Genomic DNA, 24,988 nt, shown 5'->3' on the forward strand with positions numbered 1-24,988 from the left:
CTCGCAGACCTGTGTATCTCCATGGTAACAGACCACAAACAAACCCTGTGTAGTCTGACCCTGCAGCCATGCTCCCTACTTATTATAGAGACGTATTGGCAGCGCGTGACGTCATCTGTAGCCATGGCGACACATGGCTCTGCAGAGGAACTGTATACACAAAACTGTGGGAGATTTTCAGTTGCAGGGGTTTTCCACTACTCGGACATCCCCTCCTCAGTCACTATTTCCCCCATGTAAAATTATAGCAGCTGTACTGTCTCTGAGATTTGGGGAGTGAAGGCGACTGACAGCAAGCAGTGATCTTACAGGAGGTGAAATCTCATCTGTTTTAAAAGATTTTCAGGACAACTGTCACATAGTAAATGATCTAACGATTAACAGACCCCGGACTATGGACCTTGTCCGGAGAGACGATATTCCAGGTCACATGACGGCGGGGGTGAAGATCAGAACTGGAGACGGATACAACGTAACAAAGAGGAATCCTGTAATGTATAATCTGATGATGTCATACTGCTCCAGCTGACATCTCTGCTCCTGTTGACATCTCTGCTCCTGCTGACATCTCTGCTCCTGCTGACATCTCTGCTCCTGCTGACCTCTCCTCTCCTGCTGACATCTGCTGACATCTCCTGCTGACCTCTCCTCTCCTGCTGACATCTCTGCTCCTGCTGACCTCACCTCTCCTGCTGACATCTCCACTCCTGTTGACATCTCCGCTCCTGCTGACCTCTCTCCTGCTGTCATCTCTCCTGCTGACCTCTCCTCTCCTGCTGACATCACCCCTCCTGCTGTCATCTCTCCTGCTGACATCTCTCCTGCTGACATCTCTGCTCCTGCTGACATCTCTGCTACTGCTGACATCTCTCCTGCTGTCATCTCTGCTCCTATCTCCTCTCCTGCTGTCATCTCTGCTGCTGACATCTCTCCTGCTGACATCTCTTCTCCTGCTGACATCTCTCCTGCTGACATCTCTCCTGCTGACATCTCTGCTCCTGCTGACATCTCTTCTCCTGCTGACATCTCTTCTCCTGCTGATATCTTCTGCTGACATCTCCTGCTGACATCTCTCCTGCTGACATCTCTGCTTCTACTGACATCACTGCTCCCGCTGACATCTCTGCTTCTGCTGACATCTCTGCTTCTGCTGACATCTCTGCTCCTGCTGACATCTCTGCTCCTGCTGACATCTCTGCTCCTGCTGACATCTCTCCTGCTGACATCTCCTGCTGACATCTCTTCTCCTGCTGACATCTCTTCTCCTGCTGACATCTCTTCTCCTGCTGACATCGCTTCTCCTGCTGACATCTCTGCTCCTGCTGACATCTCTCCTGCTGACATCTCTCCTGCTGACATCACTGCTCCCGCTGACATCTCTCCTGCTGACATCACTGCTCCTGTTGTCATCTGTCCTGCTGACATCTCCTCTCCTGCTGACATCTCCTCTCCTGCTGACATCTCCTCTCCTGCTGACATCACTGCTCCTGTTGTCATCTCCTCTCCTACTAAGAGCAAACCGATGGCACAACTCTCTAATTGTAGTGCACAGGTAGGATCCCCAATCCATGACAAATCTAAATATAAACTTGGCGCACACACGTGGAATCCAATGCAAATGGTGGTTTAATAAGGTACAGAAACTGACGTTTCGGTCTATATGACCTTCATCAATGTACCCTAAAAATCACTATGGTTCCTACTGTCAGGGCAAAAAATAGAATTCGTAGCTACTGTAAGGAGACGGCTTGGGGCCGGTTTACCTTGGGAGGTGCGCAGTGCAGGAAACAGCATGGACACGGTATCCGCCACGAGTCACCATGCTGTTTCCTGCACTGCGCACCTCCCAAGGTAAACCGGCCCCAAGCCGTCTCCTTACAGTAGCTACGAATTCTCTTTTTTGCCCTGACAATAGGAACCATAGTGATTTTTAGGGTACATTGATGAAGGTCATATACACCGAAACGTCACTGTATGTACTGTACCTTATTAAACCACCATTTGCATTGGATTCCACGTGTGTGTGCCAAGTTTATATTTAGATCTCCTCTCCTGCTGACCTCTCCTCTCCTGCTGACCTCTCCGCTCCTGCTGACCTCTCCGCTCCTGCTGACCTCTCTCCTGCTGACCTCTCCGCTCCTGCTGACCTCTCCGCTCCTGCTGACCTCTCCGCTCCTGCTGACCTCTCCGCTCCTGCTGTCGTCTCCTCTCCTGCTGTCGTCTCCTCTCCTGCTGTCGTCTCCTCTCCTGCTGTCGTCTCCTCTCCTGCTGTCGTCTCCTCTCCTGCTGTCGTCTCCTCTCCTGCTGGCGTCTCCGCTCCTGCTGACGTCTCCGCTCCTGCTGACGTCTCCGCTCCTGCTGACATCTCCTCTCCTGCTGACATCACTACAGCCACAGATTGATCATGCTGACCCCATAGCTCCCTTTGTCTGGCCCCAGCATGTGTCCTGTGGGGTTCCCCTTTCCCAGCAGGCACCTCTAACAACACCTTGAAATCCATTTTGTCAGCGGTTTGTAGTAACACATGAGGAGGCTGAAGTTGGTTTCTTATTCGGCAATTTTTTCTTTTGTTTTTTATAGGTTTAACAACAAAAAATAAGCCTCATAATAATAACATACACTGCAGCGAGGAGCCGGATGGGAAAACACCTAAAAACAGCTACAAAAACTATAAAACTGGCACAAAAATGAGCATCAAGGTGAACACAAAAGAGCGTTAATGAAAGAGTTAAACGACTTTGGGCCACTGATATCACACTAGGAATACAAAGATAGTGATGCCCCGCATCAAACCAGGTCCCTCCAGCCTGGCCCAAATGGGTTCTGGGCATCTGAATTGGCATCAAAGTGGGCAAACAGGTAATTTTCAAAGATTTGAATAAGTAACTGATGTTTTAGGGGTTAAATGATTTTGGGCCACTGATCTCACACTAAGGCTGGCGTCACACGAGGGAGAAAAGCAGACGAGTGCTATGCGATAAAAAAACGGATTACACACGGAACACACATGTGACTTGCGAGAAATCCGCACCGGTGTCCTTTAGAAAAGCCGGCAATTCAGTGCGCGATACAGTAAACTCACACTGACAGGTTAAAACAGAGAGAATACCTGTATACACATAGTCTAGGTATATATATATACACTGCTCAAAAAAATAAAGAGAACACTTAAACAACAAACTGTAACTCCAAGTAAATCAAACTTCTGTGAAATCAACGCTGACTGGGATTCATTGTCTCCTGCTGTTGTGCCAATGGAATAAACAACGGGTAGAAATGATCGGTCACTATCATCCACGTGTCTGCTCAGTAAGGCTGGTTTCACACTAGCGTTTTTTAGCGCAACGCATCGTGCGCGTACATGCGCATGCGTCCTGATCCCCTATCTATAACATGGGGGTGCATGGTCTAGCGTTTGCACGTGTTCGTATGCATTTTCATGCGCATGCATTTTTTTGTGGTGTGCGCCCAGGTGCGCCGGACGCAACCTGTTGCATTTTTGGTCCGTCCGACCTGTCTCAAAAAAACGCATGCGCACGGAATGCGACAAAAAATGACATTACAGTCTATGGGAACGCAGACGTGCGCACGTCAGCGTTTAAAATCACATGTGTTTTAAGAGTCAATATGGCTACAAACTGGTTAAAATGCATGCGCATAAAATAAGCAAACGCAAAATGCTTGATGCGGTTTTTGTATGCGTTTAGACTGCGCACGCAGCGCAAAAAACCGCTAGTGTGAAAGTAGCCTTAGTGTGTCTAGTGTTCCCTTTATTTTTTTGAGCAGTGTATATACAGTATATATATATATATATGTCATTGACACACACACACACACATATATATATATATATTTCATAGAGATATAGATGGCAGAATAGGTGATATTTCAATTATCGGTTTCTGTAAAGTTAATTCAGAACCCGACAGGGTATGAGACATGGTTACATACAGTAAACCATTGCTTATCCGTTAGATTTATATATGTCCCTCACTAATAATGTTAGCAGTGTATGTGTGTAAAATTTTGGAGCTCATGTCACAGTGGCCCAAAGTCATTTAACCCCTTAAAAACATCAGTTACTTATTCAAACCTGTGAAAATTGCCTGTGTGCCCACTTTGATGCCAGTTCTGGTGCCAATAACCCATTTGGGCCAGGCTGGAGGGACCTGGGTTTGATGCGGGGGCATCACTATCTGTGTGTTCTTGGTGTGACATCAGTGGCCCAAAGTCATTTAACCCTTTCATTTATGCCCTTTGGCGCCCACTTTTGTGCCAGTTTTATAATTTTTAAGTGTATTCACATCAGGGCACTGGGTTTTTTTTTATTATTGTGTTGCTTATTCTTTGTTGTTAAATCTGTAAAAACAGGAGAAGAAAAAATTGCCGAATGACGAATAAGAAACCACCTTCAGCCTCGTCAGAGAATGCAGAATATCTGCTGAATCTTCACCTGGGCTCTGGCTGAATTGCTCTGGGCTCTGCCTTGTTCTGCTCTGGGATGGATTGCTCCTGTCTGGCCTGCAGGCTGCTATATAGACCTCCCCAGGTCAGCGCTCTGCACAGTCTGCAGGGCAGAGCGGCCCAGAGAGGAGCCAGGTACTGCTGGGTCTGCTGTTCTGATGACCCTGGATCTGCCGTCGACTCCGCGCACATGAGACACGGCAAACACTGGAGTTTGGCTGCTCAGTGACAGCAGGAAGTCACAGGATACATTGTTGCAAAACAAACAATAATCTGTGCAGTGAAGGGTTAATTAAGTCCTCTGCTGTAGGACTAGCACCCTCAGCAGAGCCGCCTGTGGCCACAGGTGCACTTGTCTTTTCCTGGAAGGGGTTAATGCTGAGCTCGGGGTATTGGCGCGGGTTATACATGTTGTTTTTCTTCGGCAGATGGATTCAGCGGCTGAGAACGCATCCACCGCGCGGTTCCGGGAATATCTGAGGATTCGGAGCGTGCAGCCACAGCCGGACTATGGTAACGGCACAATCTTCCCCCGTGACCCCGGCTGACCATGGACATCCCGTTAGACGCTGTCCAGACTTTACCTTGCTTTGCCCTGTACCATGTCCGCCGCAGGTCACTTATCTGTCGCTGCAGGTCCAGTGCTGTGCGATATCATCACTGGTCCAGCTTTACTCCATCGCTGCGCAGGTGCCAGGGCCGTCCGTAGGGTAACACTGAGGGCCAGTCCATCAGGTCACAGGTATTGTCTTCCACGTGGTGCTGTTACCTGTCGGCCATGTTGACGTCACACGTTGGTGGGAGTCCGTGGACGCGCAGTCCCCTCCTATCACCAGTTCTGTCTTCTCATCTGAGCACCATCCCGAAGCTGCTAAGGCTGGGTTTACATGGCCGATCTCAGGATGTATAGACTGCTGCAAGGGAAATAAATTCCTGCTGCTCCCTAAAATAGGAGGCAGAAAGCTTCTGCACCCCAATATGTATGTCCCCTGCCCTCCCTGGGACAAGCGGCAGCTCCAGCACGGATGAGCCATTCACCTATGTAATCAATGATGAGGGTGCGGCACTCACAAGAGCGGCATTGAGATGATCAATGGGGTCCTCGCAGGTCAAATAATGGACTGCTCCAAAAGGCTTTTAAAGACACCCCTTTAAATGTCTGGTAGTAGCTGAGGGGCTCCCTGTATAATTTTTGTACTGCGGTCCAAATGCTGCACCTCTGGGGACCCCCTTATGATTATATGCGCTAGAAGCAATTTCGAACACATCTCTATCAAGGATCTCTGATATAACCCAGCCTTAGAGAGCGGATCCCATGTCCCGATCCTTTCACTCTGCAGGATCCTCTGTGTGAATGAATCTGTTTAGAACTGTCACGTATAGACATAACGAGAGGATACAAAGTAACAATTTAGTAACTCCTTCATCACGCCCATGTAAACTTCTTTTTTCAGTGTAAAACTCAAGACTGATCTGTGTATTTCCATCATTTACAGACATGCATGATCCCTAAAAATTCACATGGTCCCTGTATACTATTAAAAAAACTGTCATGTCCTTCATGTGTATTGCAGATGAAATTGTGCGCTTTCTTTTCAAGATGGCAGATGAGATTGGGTTGGAGAAGAAGACATTGGAGGTAATCTGTTCAAAAGAGCAAGGAGTAATGCCTTCTAGTAAAAAGGGTACCGTGATGGGGTCAACCACAATGCCTGAAATTTCATCTTGTTCATGATCTTACCATATCAGGTTAATGTTGCTCACACACTAATTTGTCCTCCAATCCTAGTTTTCTCCTGGTAGAACAATAGTCATTCTCACCTGGAGAGGGACCCAGCCAGAGCTGAAATCCATCATACTGAACTCCCATACTGATGTGGTTCCTGTGTTTGAGGTACGGAAAGTCATGGCAGCCGCAGGACATCAGGAAGGTTAGAAAGGTTTCCCCTGCTAATGGGGTATATAACTAAATAAGTCTTGTTCCTGTCTAGGAATTCTGGACTTATCCACCATTTGCAGCCCATAAAGACAAGGATGGAAATATCTATGCAAGAGGAACGCAAGACATGAAATCAGTCACCATCCAGTAAGTCAGCGTGAGATCTGTGACGTTTTATGAGTAGCCTGAGCCATGGGGCTGATACTATGGCTTTTGTGATGGTGTGCAGGTATCTGGAAGCCATACGACAACTGAAATCGGAGGGGCGACAGTTCCTACGCACCATACACCTCACCATGGTACCAGGTAAGACGTGACTCGGATGCAAGGTTATCTTGCATCCTGAGAGCCAACAGTAAAACAGCAGAGCTGTAAATGTAGATGAAGATGTCAGCAGTCTGTCATCAGTTTATTGGTTAACATTTGTGACAGATGAAGAAATTGGTGGTCACACAGGGATGGAGATCTTCGTGGACCAGCCTGAATTCCGTGCACTAAATCCGGGGATTACACTTGATGAAGGTCAGTCTGGATGTCTGCCGCCCCTTGTCTCCCCTGCCGTCATCTGTTCGCCCCTTCTCTGACCCGGTCACTCTAATTTTCAGGTCTTGCGAATCCCACAGATGAATTCAGTGTTTTTTATGGAGAGAAATGCGTCTGGTGTAAGTCCTTACTGATCCTTAAATAGACTTTTTAAAGGGGTTGTCCAACATCGGGGCCAGTGAGTGGCTGCAGCGGTCACCTGTTTATACAACTAGTATAAGATCTGGTTCTGTGGACATGTGACCACTGCAGCCAATTATTGGCTGCAACAATGAAGTGCTGTTGATGTTGATGACTACTGATTAGCTGCAGCGGTCGCATGTTTTACCCACACAGTTTCTTGGAAAGCTGAGTGACAACCAGCATGGCTGCCATCACAGCTTCCACAGAGGTTGTCAGCAGCTTTCTAGACCCACTACACATTTATTCTGCATTACTTAGGGGAGATCATTCTACTACATAAGATGGTGGATATATATATATATATATATATATATATATACAGGGCATAAAAGTCATCATATCCCGTAAAATATTCCCCATTGTTCACTTTACGGCCACAAATGTAAATGTTTTTTATTGGGCTTTTATGTGACACCAACAGACTGTAGGAAGTATTTGTGACGTGTAAAGAAAATGATACAGGGTTTATATTACACCTATAAGTCTGATAATTGTGTTGTGTGTTTGTGTTCAGCCCCTGAGTCAGTACTTGGTAGGACCACCTTTCCCTGTAATTTCTGCTGCAGTCTTTAGGGGTCTGTCTCTCCAGCTTTCTCTGCAGTCTTTAGGGAGCTCTCTCTCCAGCTTTCTCTGCAGTCTTTAGGGAGCTCTCTCTCCAGCTTTCTCTGCAGTCTTTTGGGGGCTCTCTCTCCAGCTTTCTCTGCAGTCTTTTGGGGGCTCTCTCTCCAGCTTTCTCTGCAGTCTTTAGGGGGCTCTCTCTCCAGCTTTCTCTGCAGTCTTTAGGGGGCTCTCTCTCCACCTTTCTCTGCAGTCTTTTGGGGGCTCTCTCTCCACCTTTCTCTGCAGTCTTTTGGGGGCTGTCTCTCCACCTTTCTCTGCAGTCTTTTGGGGGCTGTCTCTCCACCTTTCTCTGCAGTCTTTTGGGGGCTGTCTCTCCAGCTTTCTCTGCAGTCTTTAGGGGGCTCTCTCTCCAGCTTTCTCTGCAGTCTTTAGGGGGCTCTCTCTCCACCTTTCTCTGCAGTCTTTTGGGGGCTGTCTCTCCACCTTTCTCTGCAGTCTTTTGGGGTCTCTCCAGCTTTCTCTGCAGTCTTTTGGGGTCTGTCTCTTCAGCTTTCTCTGCAGTCTTTTGGGGTCTCTCCAGCTTTGCACATCTAGAGATGACATTTTGCCCCTTCCTTTTTGCACACTCGCTCTCGCCCTGTGACATTGGATGGAGACATCTGTGATCAGTAATTTTCACGTCTTGTCACAGATTCTCTGGGATTTGGGTCTGGACAGTGACTGCGCCGTTCAGACACAGGAATATGCCCTGATCTAAACCCCCCATTGTGGCTCGGGCAGGATGTTGAGGGTCGTTGTCCTGTTGGAAGGTGAACCTACGCCCCAGTCTCAAGTCTCCTGCAGTCGTTAACAGATTTTCTTCTAGGATCGCCCTGTATTCAGCTCCATTAATCTTCCCATCACCTCTGACCAGCTTCCCTGCCCCTGCTGAAAAAGTCTCTCCACAGCAGGATGCTGCCACCACCATGTCTGAGTGTGGGATGATAATTTAAAGGTGATCTGCAGTGTTAGCTTTCCACCGCAGTGTTTTGCATTTAGCTCAAAAAGTTCTACTTTGGCGTCATCTGACCAGAGCCCCTTCTTCCACTTGCTCGCGGTGTCCTCTATATTAGACTTATTATGGCATTCAAAAATGTCTTTCGTCTTGCCAATTTTCCACGGAGGCCAGATTTGTGGAATATACGACTAATAGCTGTCCTGTGGACAGATTCTCCCATCTGAGCTGTGTATCTCTGCGGTTCTTTCAGTGATCTCCACAGTGACCATGGGCCTCTCCGATGCTTCTCCAATCGGTGCTCTCCTTGCTTAGGATGTCGGGTTAGGTGGACGGCCATGTCTTGGTAGGTTTGCACTTGTGCCAGCCTCCTTCCATTTTTGGGTGATAGATTGCACAGTGCTTCGTGCGATGTTCACAGCCCTAACCCTGCTTTACTCTTCTCCACAACTTTATCCTTGACCTGTCTGGTGGGCTCCTTAGTTTTCATGATGCTGCCACTTGGTTGATTTTTTTTTTCACTCAGGATTTTATTTAGGGGCATCAGTCTACAGGGGCTGAATACTAATGCACCTCACGATTATCACATTTATATTTTAAAACCTTGTATCATTTCCTTTACACTTCACAAATGGTTGTTACTTTGTGTTTTTGTCACAGAAAATCCCAATAAGATACATTTAAGTTGGAGGGTGTAATGTGAAAAGATGTGGAAAAGTTCATGGGATATGAAGACTTTTTCAGTCACTGTACATGTATATCCTCGAGGGCTGTGGGAATGCCGAGGCCCGGCTCGGGGTCTGATGTTGGTTGGGGTGGTGCATACATGATCTCTGACCTTGTGTCCCTCAGGGATCACCGTTTACTGTCGGGGGGACCCTGGACATGGCTCCCGCTTCATAGAGAATACAGCGGCTGCTAAGTTGGTGAGTGCCCCCTCCCCCGATCCTCATACGACTTATTGGTAAAAGTTCTCTAACTTTTTATCCAAATTGTTGATGTGACTTTATTATCTACAGCACTCGGTGATCTCGAGTTTCCTGGGCTTTAGAGAAAAGGAGAAGAAGAGGTAAACCCGCTTCTCTGCATCTAAAAATGTCTGCCTTTATTTAAAGGGAGGGAATGGGGTGGAATGCTATCGCCCACCCTCTGACACATGGTGGTCCTCAGCTTCTTTATGACCTTGTTCTATCCCATATCACAATAAAGTGGATGAATCCTATAAAAGATCTGTATAATTTTCCTTGACTTCCTCCTCGCTGACCTCAGAGCAGCTCATCCTCTGGTTGTGAGGGAGCTTTGTGCAGCAGGAGCCCTCTCTGTCTTCCATCATCTTCTCTCCATTGTTTCAGACTTGGGGACAACCCTGGCCTGACACTTGGAGATGTCACCACGATAAACCTAACCAAGGTGAGCGGGGGCGTTTCCTGCAATGTGATCCCGACAGAGATGTCTGCAACCTTTGACCTCCGGATACCCCCCACCGTGGACCTGAAGGTAAAGCCACATCCAGATCTCAGAGCGTCTCCTCAGTGTTTCGCCTTGTTCCCATCAACCTTGGGTTCATCTGTCTCTGCAGGAGTTTGAGTCGCGGATAGAAGGCTGGTGCCGGGCGGCCGGAGACCAGATCACCTTTGAGTATCATCAGGTAAGAAGCCCCCATGATTGATGTGAACCCCCCCCCCCCCCCAATGGGGAAAAAGACGGCCGCTTCATATGTCTCCATATCTTCCAGAAATGTATGAACCAAAGAATGACGACCCCTGAAGACTCCAACCCCTGGTGGAAAGCGTTCAGTGACCCCTGCAAAAAGCTGTGAGTGGGGAGAGGGCAGACAGTCCCCGAAATGATCCGGATAATATGTTCTGACTGTAGTCCTGTAGAGTGTGACCACAAGTGTCAGCAACATCTGTGATCGCAGCAAACGGCCAGGAAAAAATGGAGGTTTCTACTTTTTCTTCCAGGGGTTTAAAGCTGAAGCCTGAAATCTTCCCTGCTGCCACTGACAGCCGCTACATCCGAACCGTGAGTTATATCACCACCCCCAGGTGATGTCACCGCTGATCTCTGGTGATGGATAGGAGACATTCTCAGTGATGTCACCTCTGATCTCTGGTGATGGATAGGAGACATTCTCAGTGAAATCACCGCTGATCTCTAGTGATGGATAGGAGACATTCTCAGTGATGTCACCGCTGATCTCTAGTGATGGATAGGAGACATTCTCAGTGATGTCACCTCTGATCTCCGGTGATGGATAGGAGGCATTCTCAGTGAAATCACCGCTGATCTCTAGTGATGGATAGGAGACATTCTCAGTGATGTCACCTCTGATCTCTAGTGATGGATAGGAGACATTCTCAGTGATGTCACCTCTGATCTCCGGTGATGGATAGGAGGCATTCTCAGTGATGTCACCTCTGATCTCCGGTGATGGATAGGAGGCATTCTCAGTGATGTCACCTCTGATCTCTAGTGATGGATAGGAGACATTCTCAGTGATGTCACCTCTGATCTCTAGTGATGGATAGGAGGCATTCTCAGTGATGTCACCGCTGATCTCTGGTGATGGATAGGAGGCATTCTCAGTGATGTCACCGCTGATCTCTGGTGATGGATAAGCTGCGTTCTTGTGATAACAGATGTAAACTCATGGATGTTTCTCCCCTCCACAGGCCGGGTTTGATGCTTTGGGCTTCTCCCCCATGAACAACACCCCAATTTTGCTCCATGATCACAACGAATACTTAAATGAAGGCATTTTCCTTCATGGGATCCAGATTTACACTCTGATCATTGAATCACTGGCCAGCGTCCCCCTGATCCCTGGAGAACAGTGACGCTAGAGCTGCTCCTGTGTGTCCAGCAGAATGTCTTCTGTACTCGGGGACTGACCTCTAAGACTAAAGCTTTAACCTCAAGACCAGGGCCTGCTTCCTTCAGCACCGCAGCTGTAGCGAAAATACAAATCCCAGCAGGTGTTTGTTAGCACAAAGTGCAGTGCTGAAGATTGCTGGTCTCTGCTCTGAGAAATCCTCAGGGAGTTACAAAATCTGAAGAAATCCGACGTCCTCCTCACACCGATCATATCGCTGACAATTCTCCATATATTCACTGCCATCCCCAGTGTCAGAACAAAGAAGAAAGTGGAACCAAGCTGCCAAATGCACATCTAATAAACGCTGCATAATAATTACATTGTATCAATCTGGTAATTCATTGTAGAGGGCCGAAAAGTAGCAGATTGTACATATTCAGCCCACCAGCAGAATAGTGAGTGCAGCTCTGGAGTATAATACAGGAGGTAACTCAGGATCAGTAATGTAATGTATGTACATATTCAGCCCACCAGCAGAATAGTGAGTGCAGCTCTGGAGTATAATACAGGAGGTAACTCAGGATCAGTAATGTACACAGTGACTGCACCAGCAGAATAGTGAGTGCAGCTCTGGGGTATAATACAGGATGTAACTCAGGATCAGTAATGTATGTACACAGTGACTGCACCAGCAGAATAGTGAGTGCAGCTCTGGGGTATAATACAGGATGTAACTCAGGATCAGTAATGTATGTACACAGTGACTGCACCAGCAGAATAGTGAGTGCAGCTCTGGGGTATAATACAGGATGTAACTCAGGATCAGTAATGTAATGTATGTACACAGTGACTGCACCAGCAGAGTAGTGAGAGCAGCTCTGGGGTATAATACAGGATGTAACTCAGGATCAGTAATGTATGTACACAGTGACTGCACCAGCAGAATAGTGAGTGCAGCTCTGGGGTATAATACAGGATGTAACTCAGGATCAGTAATGTATGTACACAGTGACTGCACCAGCAGAATAGTGAGTGCAGCTCTGGAGTGTAATACATTACATTACTGATCCTGAGTTGCATCCTGTATTACACTCCAGAGCTGCACTCACTATTCTGCTGGTGCAGTCACTGTGTACATACAGGATGTAACTCAGGATCAGTAATGTATGTACACAGTAACTGCACCAGCAGAATAGTGAGAGCAGCTCTGGGGTATAATACAGGATGTAACTCAGGATCAGTAATGTATTATACCCCAGAGCTGCTCTCACTATTCTGCTGGTGCAGTCACTGTGTACATACATTACTGATCCTGAGTTACATCCTGTATTATACTCCAGAGCTGCACTCACTATTCTGCTGGTGCAGTCACTGTGTACATACAGGATGTAACTCAGGATCAGTAATGTAATGTATGTACACAGTGACTGCACCAGCAGAATAGTGAGTGCAGCTCTGGAGTATAATACAGGATGTAACTCAGGATCAGTAATGTATGTACACAGTGACTGCACCAGCAGGATAGTGAGTGCAGCTGTGGGGCATAATACAAAAATGTTACATGTAACATTCATTAATCAGAGCTCAACTTTCCTTCTGAAAAATTATTTTCTCTTAGTAACCAATCCTGAAATTGGTAACTCATCCTCTTACTTTGTGGGGTTGTGCTGAGTGAACTCGGTTAATGTTTATGACTGTCTGATGATGAGTGACGCTGTAACCGGTATCTGTTATTAGTTAACAGACATGATCATCTGTGCCCAGGGCAGTTGCTGACTTGTTGCTCTTTGTAGCGGTTTGCAGTTTATATTTTCAGTATATACAGGTGTGATGGAAGCCCCTCTGTAGGGAGAGCTTTGGGGGGACAGAGTGAGTGTAGCATGTTTGCCAGTTTTGATGAAATGAAGGCATTGTCTGGTCAGAGACAAGAATACTCACTATCAGTCTATATACAAGACTTGTCCACCCTGCTGCGAGCGGCGGAGGCTTTTATTATTTAGAAGAGGACCAAAAGAAGGACATCACTCCGCAATCATTCCTGCCCATGTGACAGCTCAGGTTATTAGCCACCAATATTCCTTCTGACTGCTTGGATTTCACAAATGTCTGAAATCCAATGAAGAGGTTTCTACCCGATGATCGTCTTGTCGTATGACGCGGCGATTCTTATTGTTAAAAGCAGAGCTGATGACAGAAACCGAGATATTACACCAGATGTATAGATAGCAAGGGTTCATACAATGATAAAGCTATGAGCTATCAGCCGTAGCACAGGGGCTGCAGGGTTCTGTGCGAGGGTCCGACAGCCGCACTGATTGAGGTGGACCATCAGGTCGGACGCCGACACCGCTCCATTCATTCTCTACGGAGGTTGTGGAGGAAGAGCGCAGCATCTGTTGGTCCGGTAGAGAAAGAATTCGGCGATGTCTGGCTAGAGCTGAGGATCCAATGGCGATAAACATTCCCCGTTCTGCGGATTGAAGCCGGTCCTATCAGTCGGACCCCAACGATCAGTTTTTACTGATTGACCATATGCTGATCCTGCGAACAGCCCCACAACGGCAACACTGTATGATTTCTACTCTGAGCTGTGGTGGTCCTATCAGTTATGGCTCGGATTCAGCCATGGACTCCGGGGTCTGATAGCGGTTATCAACGGAGTGCCCCCTGTGAGGAGTGGGGGGTGCAGGGACCCCTAAGAGGAGTGGAGGGCCCTTGTGAGGAGTGGTGGGGGTGTAGGGCCCTGTGGGGGGGCAGGGCCTCCTGTGAAGAGTGGGGGGTGCAGGGACCCCAAAGAGGAGTGGAGGGCCCTTGTGAGGGGCAGTTGGAGTCCAGGGCCCCGTGTGAGTAGTGGAGGATCCGTGTTAGGAGCAGTAGGGGTGTAGGGCCCACTGTGAGGGGTGAAGGGCCCCGGGTGAGGGGCAGTGGGGGTGCAGGGCCCCCTGTGAGGGCCAGTGGGGGTTTAGGGCGACCTGTGAGGGGTGAAGGGCCCCGGGTGTAGGGCCCCCTGTGAGGGGCAGTGGGGGTGCAGGGCCCCCTGTAAGTGGAGGAAAAATGTATCATCAATAACAAAGAAAAATCCTCAAAATCTCAGTGAATAACTTCTCTGCCCTTAACAAACATGGCCGCAGCTGGACTTTCGGTGGTCACATGACCTATAGAGCAGCCGCTAGAGCAATGGCATTACATTGAATGTTAATTTTAGAAAGTCCGCAGAGCGACCCCTGGCGGCCATGTTGTAGAAGTCCTGACTACATCCGGCATTAACAGAACTGACGGCGCAGACAGGGAAGCCGCGGAGGATGCTGGGAAGCTGCCGCTCTAGCGGAGGCGGGGGGAAGGACGTCACTGCTATGTGTTTACTTCTCTGCACTTCCGGCGCGCTGCATGACGTCACAGCCTCCGAGGCATGGAGGAGACAACATGAATAAAGGCTGGTTAGAGCTGGAGAGCGACCCAGGTACCGGGGCCTCAGTGTGCGAGGACGGACACTGCAAGATGTAGATCGCCCATTACTGACACCTCAGGACCTTAGTGATGCTGTAGTGATGCTTGGGACCGGGTGTGACACTTTACTGACACTAGGGGACCCATGTAAGCCTTTACTGATGCCTTGGACCGAGTGTGACACTTTACTGACACTAGGGGACCCATATAACCCTTTACTGATGCCTCGGACCGGGTGTGACACATTACTGACACTAGGGGACCCATATAACCCTTTACTGATGCCTCGTACCAGGCGTGACACATTACTGACACTAGGGGACCCATATAACCCTTTACTGATGCCTCGGACCGGGTGTGACACATTACTGACACTAGGGGACCCATTTAACCCTTTACTGATGCCTCGGACCGGGTGTGACACCTTACTGACACTAGGGCACCCATATAACCCTTTACTGATGCCTCGGACCGGGTGTGACACATTACTGACACTAGGGGACCCATTTAACACTTTACTGTTGCCTCGGACCTGGTGTGACACATTACTGACACTAGGGGACCCATTTAACCCTTTACTGATGGCTCAGACTGGGTGTGACACTTTACTGACACTAGGGGACCCATTTAACCCTTTACTGATGCCTCGTACCAGGCGTGACACATTACTGACACTAGGGGACCCATATAACCCTTTACTGATGCCTTGGACCGAGTGTGACACTTTACTGACACTAGGGGACCCATATAACCCTTTACTGATGCCTCGTACCAGGCGTGACACATTACTGACACTAGGGGACCCATATAACCCTTTACTGATGCCTCGGACCGGGTGTGACACATTACTGACACTAGGGGACCCATTTAACCCTTTACTGATGCCTCGGACCGGGTGTGACACCTTACTGACACTAGGGCACCCATATAACCCTTTACTGATGCCTCGGACCGGGTGTGACACATTACTGACACTAGGGGACCCATTTAACACTTTACTGTTGCCTCGGACCTGGTGTGACACATTACTGACACTAGGGGACCCATTTAACCCTTTACTGATGGCTCAGACTGGGTGTGACACTTTACTGACACTAGGGGACCCATTTAACCCTTTACTGATGCCTCGGACCGGGTGTGATACTTTACTGACATTAGGGGACCCACATAACCCTTTACTGTTGCCTCGGACCGGGTGTGACACATTACTGACACTAGGGGACCCATTTAACCCTTTACTGTTGCCTCGGACCTGGTGTGACACTTTACTGACACTAGGGGACCCATATAACCCTTTACTGATGGCTCAGACCGGGTGTGAAACATTACTAACACTAGGGGACCCACTTAACCCTTTACTGATGCCTCGGACCTGGTGTGATACTTTACTGACACTAGAGGACCCATTTAACCATTTACTGATGCCTTGGACCGGGTGTGACACTTTACTGACACTAGGGGACCCATATAACCCTTTACTGATGCCTCGGACCGGGTGTGACACATTACTGACACTAGGGGACCCATATAACCCTTTACTGATGCCTCGGACCGGGTGTGACACTTTACTGACACTAGGGGACCCATATAACCCTTTACTGATGCCTCGGACCGGGTGTGACACATTACTGACACAAGGGGACCCATATAAGCCTTTACTGATGCCTCGGACCTGGTGTGACACTTTACTGACACTAGGGGACCCATATAACCCTTTACTGATGCCTCGGACTGGGTGTAACACTTTACTGACACTAGGGGACCCATATAACCCTTTACTGATGCCTCGGACTGGGTGTGACACTTACTGACACTAGGGGACCCATATAACCCTTTACTGATGCCTCGGACCGGGTGTGACACTTTACTGACACTAGGGGACCCATATAACCCTTTACTAATGCCTCGGACCGGGTGTGACACATTACTGACACTAGGGGACCCATATAAGCCTTTACTGATGCCTCGGACCGGGTGTGACACATTACTGACACTAGGGGACCAATATAACCCTTTACTGATGCCTTGTACCAGGTGTGGCACTTCACTGACACTAGAGGACCCATATAACCCTTTACTGATGCTTGGGACCGGGTGTGACACATTACTGACACTAGGGGACCCAAATAACCCTTTACTGATGCCTTGGACCGGGTGTGACACTTTACTGACACTAGGGGACCCATATAACCATTTACTGTTGCCTCGGACCTGGTGTGATACTTTACTGACACTAGGGGACCCATTTAACCCTTTACTGATGGCTCAGACCGGGTGTGACACATTACTAACACTAGGGGACCCACTTAACCCTTTACTGATGCCTCAGATCTGGTGTGACACTTTTCTGACACTAGGGGACCCATTTAACCCTTTACTGATGGCTCAGACTTGGTGTGACACTTTACTGACACTAGGGGACCCACTTAACCCTTTACTGATGCCTCGGACCGGGTGTGACACATTACTGACACTAGGGGACCCATATAACCCTTTACTGATGCCTTGGACCGGGTGTGACACATTACTGACACAAGGGGACCCATATAAGCCTTTACTGATGCCTCGGACCTGGTGTGACACTTTACTGACACTAGGGGACCCATATAACCCTTTACTGATGCCTTGGACCGGGTGTGACACTTTACTGACACTAGGGGACCCATATAACCCTTTACTGATGCCTCGGACCGGGTGTGACACTTTACTGACACTAGGGCACCCATATAACCCTTTACTAATGCCTCGGACCGGGTGTGACACATTACTGACACTAGGGGACCCATATAAGCCTTTATTGATGCCTCGGACCGGGTGTGACACATTACTGACACTAGGGGACCCACTTAACCCTTTACTGATGCCTCGGACCGGGTGTGACACATTACTGACACTAGGGGACCCATATAACCCTTTACTGATGCCTCGGACCGGTTGTTACACTGTACTGACACTAGGGGACCCATATAAACCTTTACTGATGCCTTGGACCGGGTGTGACACTTTACTGACACTAGGGGACCCATATAACCCTTTACTGATGCCTCGGACCGGGTGTGACACTTTACTGACACTAGGGGACCCATATAACCCTTTACTGATGCCTTGTACCGGGTGTGACACTTTACTGACACTAGGGGACCCATATAACCCTTTACTGATGCCTCAGACCGGGTGTGACACTTTACTGACAGTAGGGGATCCATATAACCCTTCACTGATGCCTCGGACTGGGTGTGACACTTTACTGACAGTAGGGGACCCATATAACCCTTCACTGATGCCTTGTACCAGGTGTGGCACTTCACTGACACTAGAGGACCCATATAACCCTTTACTGATGCTTGGGACCGGGTGTGACACATTACTGACACTAGGGGACCCAAATAACCCTTTACTGATGCCTTGGACCAGGTGTGACACTTTACTGAGACTATGGGACCCATATAACCCTTTACTGATGCCTTGGACCGGGTGTGACACATTACTGACTCTAGGGGACCCATATAAGCCTCTACTGATGCCACGGACCGGGTGTGACACTTTACTGACACTAGGGGACCCATTGTACCCTTTACTGATGCCTTGGACTGGGTGGGACACATTACTGACAGTAGGGAACCCATATAACTCTTTACTGATGTCTTGGACCGGGTGTGACACTTTACTGACACTAGGGGACCCATATGGCCCTTTACTGATGCCTTCGACCGGGTGTGACACTTTACTGACAGTAGGGAACCCATATAACTCTTTACTGATGCCTTGGACCAGGTGTGACACTTCACTGACATTACGGCACCCGTATCACCCTGCCGTGACGCCTAGGGGCCGTGCTTAGGTCTGAGCTTCTGTTTCTGTGTTTCAGGGCTTTTCACGCTGCTGGTGGAGGATTTTGGTGAGTTATTTTGATCATTTTCTGTCTGGACAGTCTCTGGCTTGGAGCGATTTCAGTTCAGTGCTTTGCTCGTATTCAGCCCCGCTCCGTGCTGCTGTCACCTCTTCCCCATGTCGGTGTCTCTGCGCTGCAGATTATTTCACATCTTGCCATTTATTTCCCCTCAGGTGTGAAGGGCGTGCAGGTGGAAGAGATCTATGATCTGCAGAGCAAGTGCCCAGGGTATGACACCCGCAGTCATCGTTCTTGTGCCCCCCTTGGTCCACTCTCCAATGACTCTTATTATCCCCCTACAGACCGGTGTACGGCTTCATCTTCTTATTTAAATGGATCGAGGAGCGACGCTCACGCAGGAAGGTGTCCACCCTGCTGGATGACACGTCTGTCATGGAGGACGAGGTGGTTAATAACATGTTCTTCGCTCACCAGGTAAGTGGTGAAAGGCTGGTGTCTGCCATCTGTGGTTTCACCACCTTCTCATCAGTGTTTCCTTGTCTCACAGCTGATTCCTAATTCCTGCGCCACGCATGCCCTCCTGAGCGTCCTGCTGAACTGCAGCGGGGTCCACCTGGGGCCGACTCTGAGCCGAATCAAAGACTTCACTAAAGGATTCAGCCCAGAGGTAATAATACAGCAAGAGCATAGCACAGCAAATGGCCATAGCATGCTGGGGGTTATAATGTCACAACTTGTGCCTCTCTGCGTAGGAAATACTGAAACCCCAGAGCTGCACTCAGTATTCTGCTGGCGCATTCACTGTGTACCTTTTTTATCTGTTTTCTTAGAGTAAAGGTTACGCTATTGGAAACGCTCCTGAATTGGCGAAAGCTCACAACAGCCATGCGAGGTGCGGCAGAGATCTTTGCTATTGCAGAAGTTGCTGAACTTATGTACTGAATCCGGGGTCTGTATTAACCCTTTCTTCCTGTCCCGTCAGGCCAGAGCCGCGTCACCTGCCAGAAAAGCAGAATGGCATCAGCGCAGTGCGCACCATGGAGGCGTTCCACTTTGTTAGTTACGTTCCCATTAAGGGGCGTCTATTTGAGCTGGACGGCCTAAAAGTGTACCCCATCGATCATGGTGAGAGGCCCAGAGGAGCCGTTGTCTTCCCATTCCCCCAATGCAATCAGAGATCTTGGAATTGAAACTCAAAATCTGATGGAAAGTTGCAGAAGTTTCGATTATACTTTGGTTAATCTTGGGCCCTGTAAGCAGTCGGCCTGTGGTCAGTGCTGGGGCCCATATCTACCCGTATAAAATCTGTTCTGACACCTCCACCCTGACTGCACACTGTCTGTTGTCAGGTCCATGGGCGGAAGACGAGGAGTGGACAGACAAGGCTCGCAGGGTTATTATGGAGAGGATCGGACTGGCCACAGCAGGGTAAGACGATGGCCGGCGGGGGGGCGGTGGCCGCGCTCAGCGGGTGTCGTCCTATGAGATTTCTCCTTCCTGTACAGCGAGCCGTATCATGACATCCGCTTCAATCTGATGGCCGTGGTGCCCGACCGGAGGCTGAAGTACGAGAGCCGCCTCAACGTCTTGAAGGTGAACCGGCAGACCGTGCTGGAGGCTCTGCAGCAGGTGAGAGCGGGGGAAGGGGAGTCTTAAACCCCCCAGAGTGAGAAGGGAGAGTGGGGGAAGGGGAGGCCGACAACGTCACTGTGAGAGGGGGGAAGGGGGAGTCTGAAACCCCACCCAGAGTGAGAAGGGAGAGTGGGGGAAGGGGAGGCCGACAACATTGCTGTTCGAGGGGGGAATGAGGGAGTCCGAAACCTTCCAGAGTGAGAAGGGAGAGCGGGGGAAGGGGAGGCCAACAACATCAGTGTGCAAGGGGGGGAATGAGGGAGTCCGAAACCCCCCAGAGTGAGAAGGGAGAGTGGGGGAAGGGGAGGCCAACAACATCAGTGTGCAAGGGGGGGGAATGAGGGAGTCCGAAACCCTCCAGAGTGAGAAGGGAGAGCGGGGGAAGGGGAGGCCAACAACATCAGTGTACAAGGGGGGGGATGGGGGAGTCCGAAACCACTGCTAGTGAGAAGGAGAGTGTGAGAAGAGGGATGCGGGAAGTCTGATACGCATGACAGTGAGAAGGGAGAGTTTAAGATGGGGGAGGCTGATAACCTCTCTGTGAGATTAGAGAGTGGAGGATGCAGGAATTTCGATACCCCCAAGAGCGAGAAGGGAGAAAGCAGGTGATGGGGGAGGCAGACGACATGCAAGACGAGAGAGGGATGTGGGAGGCTTACACCACCCATAGTAAGAGGAGTGGGCAGGCGATGGGGTGAGACTGACACCCCCTATTGCGAGAGGTGAGTGCACAGGATGGGACGTCTCTTTGTCCCTGTATTTACACTCTCATTTCCTCTTTGCTCCTCGGTGGTCTCATCTGTAGTTAATCCGGGTAACGCAGCCGGAGCTGATTCAGGCCCAGAAACCCTCAGAGAACCAGAATAACGGGGAATCAAAAACCAACCCGGCAAAGTCTGCAGCAGGCCCGGAGGGGGCGAACACGGCCATTACCCCAAATACTCCCACAGGTATCAGGGACGCTTTCCTCCTTTAAGTCTGGTTAGTAAGGATACATTGTATCGCTGAACACTCTTCTCGTGCAGGGCACAGAGGGGCCGGGGGGCTTTTCTTCAATGTGCTGACTCGTTACTCATAGTTTTGTAGGTGGAGACAACCCAGTCTTAGTTGCCTTGTACATTCTGTATCCATCACGTTGTAGATGCGAGTGGAGACGCTCCCGGATCTGTGCCGCGAGCCCCCGCCACTAATACTTACAGTAAACTCAAAGCTGTCCCTCATAACGGGGGCACAGCACCTGCACAAGCCCCCCGGCTGCCAGCCTTCCTGGATAACCACAACTACGCCAAGTCTCCAATGCAGGTGAGTGGCCGGGAGAGGCGGTCGGGTCGACACATTAGTAATGGACCCTGGATGGTCGCAAACAAGAAGATTATTGCACATTATCCGCAGGAGGAAGAAGATCTGGCAGCGGGTGTTGGTCGATCGCGAGGAATCCCACCACCCACCCCTGACTCGGATGAAGATGATGAGGCGGAGACCTCTGCCAGACCACTGACCCTCCCCGGGTGAGTAAACTGGTAGCTGTTTGTATTGGGGGAGGTGCAGGGAATTGGCTGTGGCGGTGGCAGCGGCGGGTCAGTTACCTGCCAAGGACGAGGCGCTGTTACATCACGTCCTATCGAATGATCGGGGAAGAATATAACACAGATGGGGATGATTCTGCCACAGTAAGCGTATGCCCACCGGGACATTACTGATCTGTCGTCTGCAGGTTCAAGAGGAGAAGCCCCGAGTCTCTGCCGCCTCCTCCTGGTCCTGAACTTCCTGCTAACGTCTTGGCTGAAAAGTTAAAGGAAACTCAGAAAGAACTGTGTTCTCACCTCTCCATAAAGACTGTGCCCCCCGCGGCTCCTCATTCTCAGCCGTCTCCAACCCCCAGCAATGAGAGCACGGACACCGCTTCAGAAATCGGCAGCGCCTTCAACTCCCCACTGCGCTCTCCACTGAGATCCGCAAACCCCACACGGCCGTCCAGTCCGGTCACATCTCACCTCTCTAAGGTCCTGTTTGGGGAGGAGGAGCCGCTTCTGAGGTTGGACTCTGTCCGGTACAACCGCGCGGTGCGTGAGCTGGGGCCACTAGTTGGCACTGGGATTCTACACCTCAGCCGAGATGGGCACCTCTGCACGCTCAGCCGGATGGGTGGGTATAATGGAAGGTGGGGGGCCGCGCGCAGATGATATGCTTGTTATTGAGGACTATGGACCCCTGTGTTCTGATACTAATGGAACAGGTGCGGGATTGCAGACCCCTGTGTTCTGGTACTAATAGAACACGTGTAGTACTGCGGACCCGTGTTCTGGTACTGATATTAATGGAATTAATGGAACACATGCTGGACTGAGGACCCCTAAGGTTTTGAAATTTCTCCCAAATTTTAAGTATAGAATATCAATATTTAAAGGGGTTGTCCTCTTTTAGAAAACGTTATGTCATTCTTCGATAATTATGAAAAATTGAGAACTACTTGCCCCTCCCGGGTCTACTACTTCACCTCCACCGCTGCTCTAGTTTCTGTTGTTTGCCTGCAGTGGTGATAAAACGTTACTGAGTTTAGCAGCCGATGTCATCTCACTGGCAGGGCTGCAGCACTCAGTGATTGGCTGCAGCGCTGTTAACTTGATGTAACTGCTGCTGCCAAACAAGATATTGGGGCAGAGACTCAGTTCAGCTCCCCAGGTTCAGCATCATAATTCCACATGACATAACGTTTTCTAAAATATGATGACCCCGTTAGACGACCGTCCGGGCCCTTTAATGAACGTCTCATTATTGTTATTCTTAGTCTCTGATTCAGGAAAAGTTTCCCCTAAAATCAGCAAACTGGAGGAAGGAAGAGAGAACTGTGAGGCAGACGGCCCCCGGTGCAGACTCGCCGAGGCTCCAGCAGGAGACAGGTTCTCCCCTAAGGTGAGTGCAGCGGCGTCCGTCCATGATGCTGCAGTTGTCAGGGCTCAGGTTCACATTTGTCAGATTTAGAGGGATAATCTTCAGCCGCCACATATTGTGCTCCCCATGATTGGCTCTTCTCTAATGATCCATGTGTTGTCTCCCAGGAACTCCTGGCCCTGCTGAAGTGTGTGGAGGCCGAAATCTCCACGTCTGAGGCCTGTCTACGAGAAGAACTGGAAAAGCGCAAGAAATTCAAGGTACTATCTTGTAGTCGTCTCATCTGTCCTGTAGTCCTTGGTCTCTCTCTGGGTCTCTTCTCCTCCTGTGTAGTCTCCGGTTTCTCTCTGGGTCTCTTCTGTGTAGTCTCCGGTCTCTCTCTGGGTCTCTTCTCCTGTGTAGTCTCCGGTCTCTCTCTGCATCTCTTCTTTAGTCTCTGGTCTTTTTATCTTTCTAGATCGATGACCAGAGACGGACGCACAACTACGATGAGTTTATCTGCGCCTTCATCTCGATGTTAGCTCAGGAGGGTAAGTGTCCGGCCTGGGGATGGAGTATTAGAGGGGTTGTCCAGACTTGGAGGTGAGCGGCGCTGATAATGCTACACCAAGTGGCTGGAGTGGACATGACTTCATCAGCTCCTCTCCCCTCCTGATGTGAACGTGTGTGGCCCCGGACATCCCTGAGCTTAGTGTCAGGGTTCTTAACACTCCTCTCTGCTCCTAGGGATGCTGGCCAGCCTGGTGGAGCAGAACATATCGGTGCGGAGACGGCAGGGGGTCAGCATCGGTCGTCTGCACAAACAGAGGAAGCCGGACCGCCGTAAACGCTCTCGCCCTTACAAGGCCAAGCGCCAGTGATTCGGCGTGTTGGGATTGTACATGGGCCCCATCTTCACACCCACGTGTATCATGTATAGAGACTGTTTTCTAACTCTCCTATAGACCCAGACGACATTATCCCCCTCGTCAATTGCTCTGTAGTCGTGTCACGGGCCCGATCTGGAGTCCTCAGCGCTGACCATGGACTGTATGACGCTGGCTGGCTCCATCGTATCGTACCCCCCCGATCACGTGAAACGCCTCCCTACAGTCACTCCGTTATAGCTAGCGCTTTGCTTTCCCTTTGTGACATAAATAGAAGAAATGGACGGAGAACCATGGAGGTGGGGGGAGTGTGCAGCCGGCAAGGAAGACTCCTGGCATCATAGCGGAATAATGCCCCTTTAAGAGACAGAACAGGGGCCGCTCTGAATGCTGCCATGTGCTGAGGCTTGTGACATTGCATACTGAAACTTTTGGTAATTTTCTAACATATTTAGGCCACGATTGTCCTTTTTCTGATGTGACTTATGTTCATCATTAAATTTGCTCCTTTTTTAAGAAAACGTTACATGGTTTTGTGTGGTTTTTTTTTTTTGTTTTTTTTTCTCGCCTTTTATGGATGCGGTTTTTCTTCTCCAGATATTGTTATATTTGTTAATTTTGGAAATGTTACTGGATGTTAGTTCTCCAGCCCCCGGACACGTGCGGGGTCCGTCTGATTCCATCTTTGCGCAGTTATCGCCTTTTAAAAGATCTTATGACTTATTGTCCTAAAAAAAAGCACACAAATTTCATGAACCTGAGCGCCAACTGAAGAACCTGGCGCAAAAAAACGTCA

At 49.5% G+C, this 24,988-nt stretch overlaps 2 protein-coding genes and 1 long non-coding RNA gene across 7 annotated transcripts; all 3 read left to right on the top strand.

The window, feature by feature from the left end:
* The first annotated feature begins 379 nt into the window (after positions 1-379).
* ACY1 (aminoacylase 1) lies at positions 380-11,880 on the top strand. 4 transcript variants are annotated; one of them, XM_073564513.1, is made up of 15 exons: positions 380-490; positions 4,893-4,977; positions 6,039-6,103; positions 6,254-6,358; positions 6,456-6,550; positions 6,633-6,709; positions 6,836-6,925; positions 7,009-7,065; positions 9,537-9,610; positions 9,704-9,753; positions 10,037-10,181; positions 10,264-10,332; positions 10,420-10,499; positions 10,649-10,709; positions 11,360-11,880. In XM_073564513.1, the coding sequence occupies exons 1-15, from the start codon at positions 395-397 to the stop codon at positions 11,522-11,524; spliced, it is 1,314 nt and encodes a 437-aa protein (XP_073420614.1). In that variant the 5' UTR covers positions 380-394; the 3' UTR covers positions 11,525-11,880. The 4 variants fall into 4 exon arrangements, with proteins under 4 accessions (XP_073420614.1, XP_073420615.1, XP_073420616.1 ...); XM_073564514.1 differs by lacking the exon at positions 380-490 and adding an exon at positions 4,463-4,599; XM_073564515.1 differs by lacking the exon at positions 380-490 and adding an exon at positions 4,635-4,810.
* On the top strand, positions 7,079-9,013 carry LOC141077525 (uncharacterized). Its single transcript, XR_012227583.1, has 2 exons — positions 7,079-8,684; positions 8,938-9,013. It is a non-coding gene; the product is annotated as an uncharacterized lncRNA (long non-coding RNA).
* A 2,928-nt stretch (positions 11,881-14,808) lies between the features above and the next one.
* On the top strand, positions 14,809-24,718 carry BAP1 (BRCA1 associated deubiquitinase 1). 2 transcript variants are annotated; one of them, XM_073564467.1, is made up of 17 exons: positions 14,809-14,962; positions 18,818-18,847; positions 19,015-19,069; positions 19,144-19,276; positions 19,350-19,469; positions 19,633-19,694; positions 19,785-19,927; positions 20,152-20,230; positions 20,308-20,431; positions 21,240-21,384; positions 21,576-21,736; positions 21,827-21,942; positions 22,149-22,579; positions 23,223-23,347; positions 23,494-23,586; positions 23,784-23,856; positions 24,053-24,718. In XM_073564467.1, the coding sequence occupies exons 1-17, from the start codon at positions 14,890-14,892 to the stop codon at positions 24,184-24,186; spliced, it is 2,097 nt and encodes a 698-aa protein (XP_073420568.1). In that variant the 5' UTR covers positions 14,809-14,889; the 3' UTR covers positions 24,187-24,718. The 2 variants fall into 2 exon arrangements, with proteins under 2 accessions (XP_073420568.1, XP_073420569.1); XM_073564468.1 differs by lacking the exon at positions 14,809-14,962 and adding an exon at positions 14,989-15,096.
* The last annotated feature ends 270 nt before the right edge of the window (positions 24,719-24,988 follow it).

This window comes from Dendrobates tinctorius, unplaced genomic scaffold (assembly GCF_039654945.1).
Source record: "Dendrobates tinctorius isolate UK_male_01 unplaced genomic scaffold, ASM3965494v1 ptg000455l, whole genome shotgun sequence".
Classification (NCBI taxonomy): domain Eukaryota; kingdom Metazoa; phylum Chordata; class Amphibia; order Anura; family Dendrobatidae; genus Dendrobates; species Dendrobates tinctorius.

Excerpts from the sequence above, each read along its gene's own strand:
- ACY1 (XM_073564513.1), top strand. The coding sequence starts at position 395 with ATGGACCTTGTCCGGAGAGACGATATTCCAGGTCACATGACGGCGGGG. Across the intron at positions 6,710-6,835 it reads ACACCTCACCATGGTACCAG|ATGAAGAAATTGGTGGTCAC; the intron begins GTAAGACGTGAC and ends CATTTGTGACAG. Across the intron at positions 9,611-9,703 it reads ATACAGCGGCTGCTAAGTTG|CACTCGGTGATCTCGAGTTT; the intron begins GTGAGTGCCCCC and ends TATTATCTACAG.
- BAP1 (XM_073564467.1), top strand. The coding sequence starts at position 14,890 with ATGACGTCACAGCCTCCGAGGCATGGAGGAGACAACATGAATAAAGGC. Across the intron at positions 19,070-19,143 it reads CTGCAGAGCAAGTGCCCAGG|ACCGGTGTACGGCTTCATCT; the intron begins GTATGACACCCG and ends ATCCCCCTACAG. Across the intron at positions 21,385-21,575 it reads TACCCCAAATACTCCCACAG|ATGCGAGTGGAGACGCTCCC; the intron begins GTATCAGGGACG and ends ATCACGTTGTAG.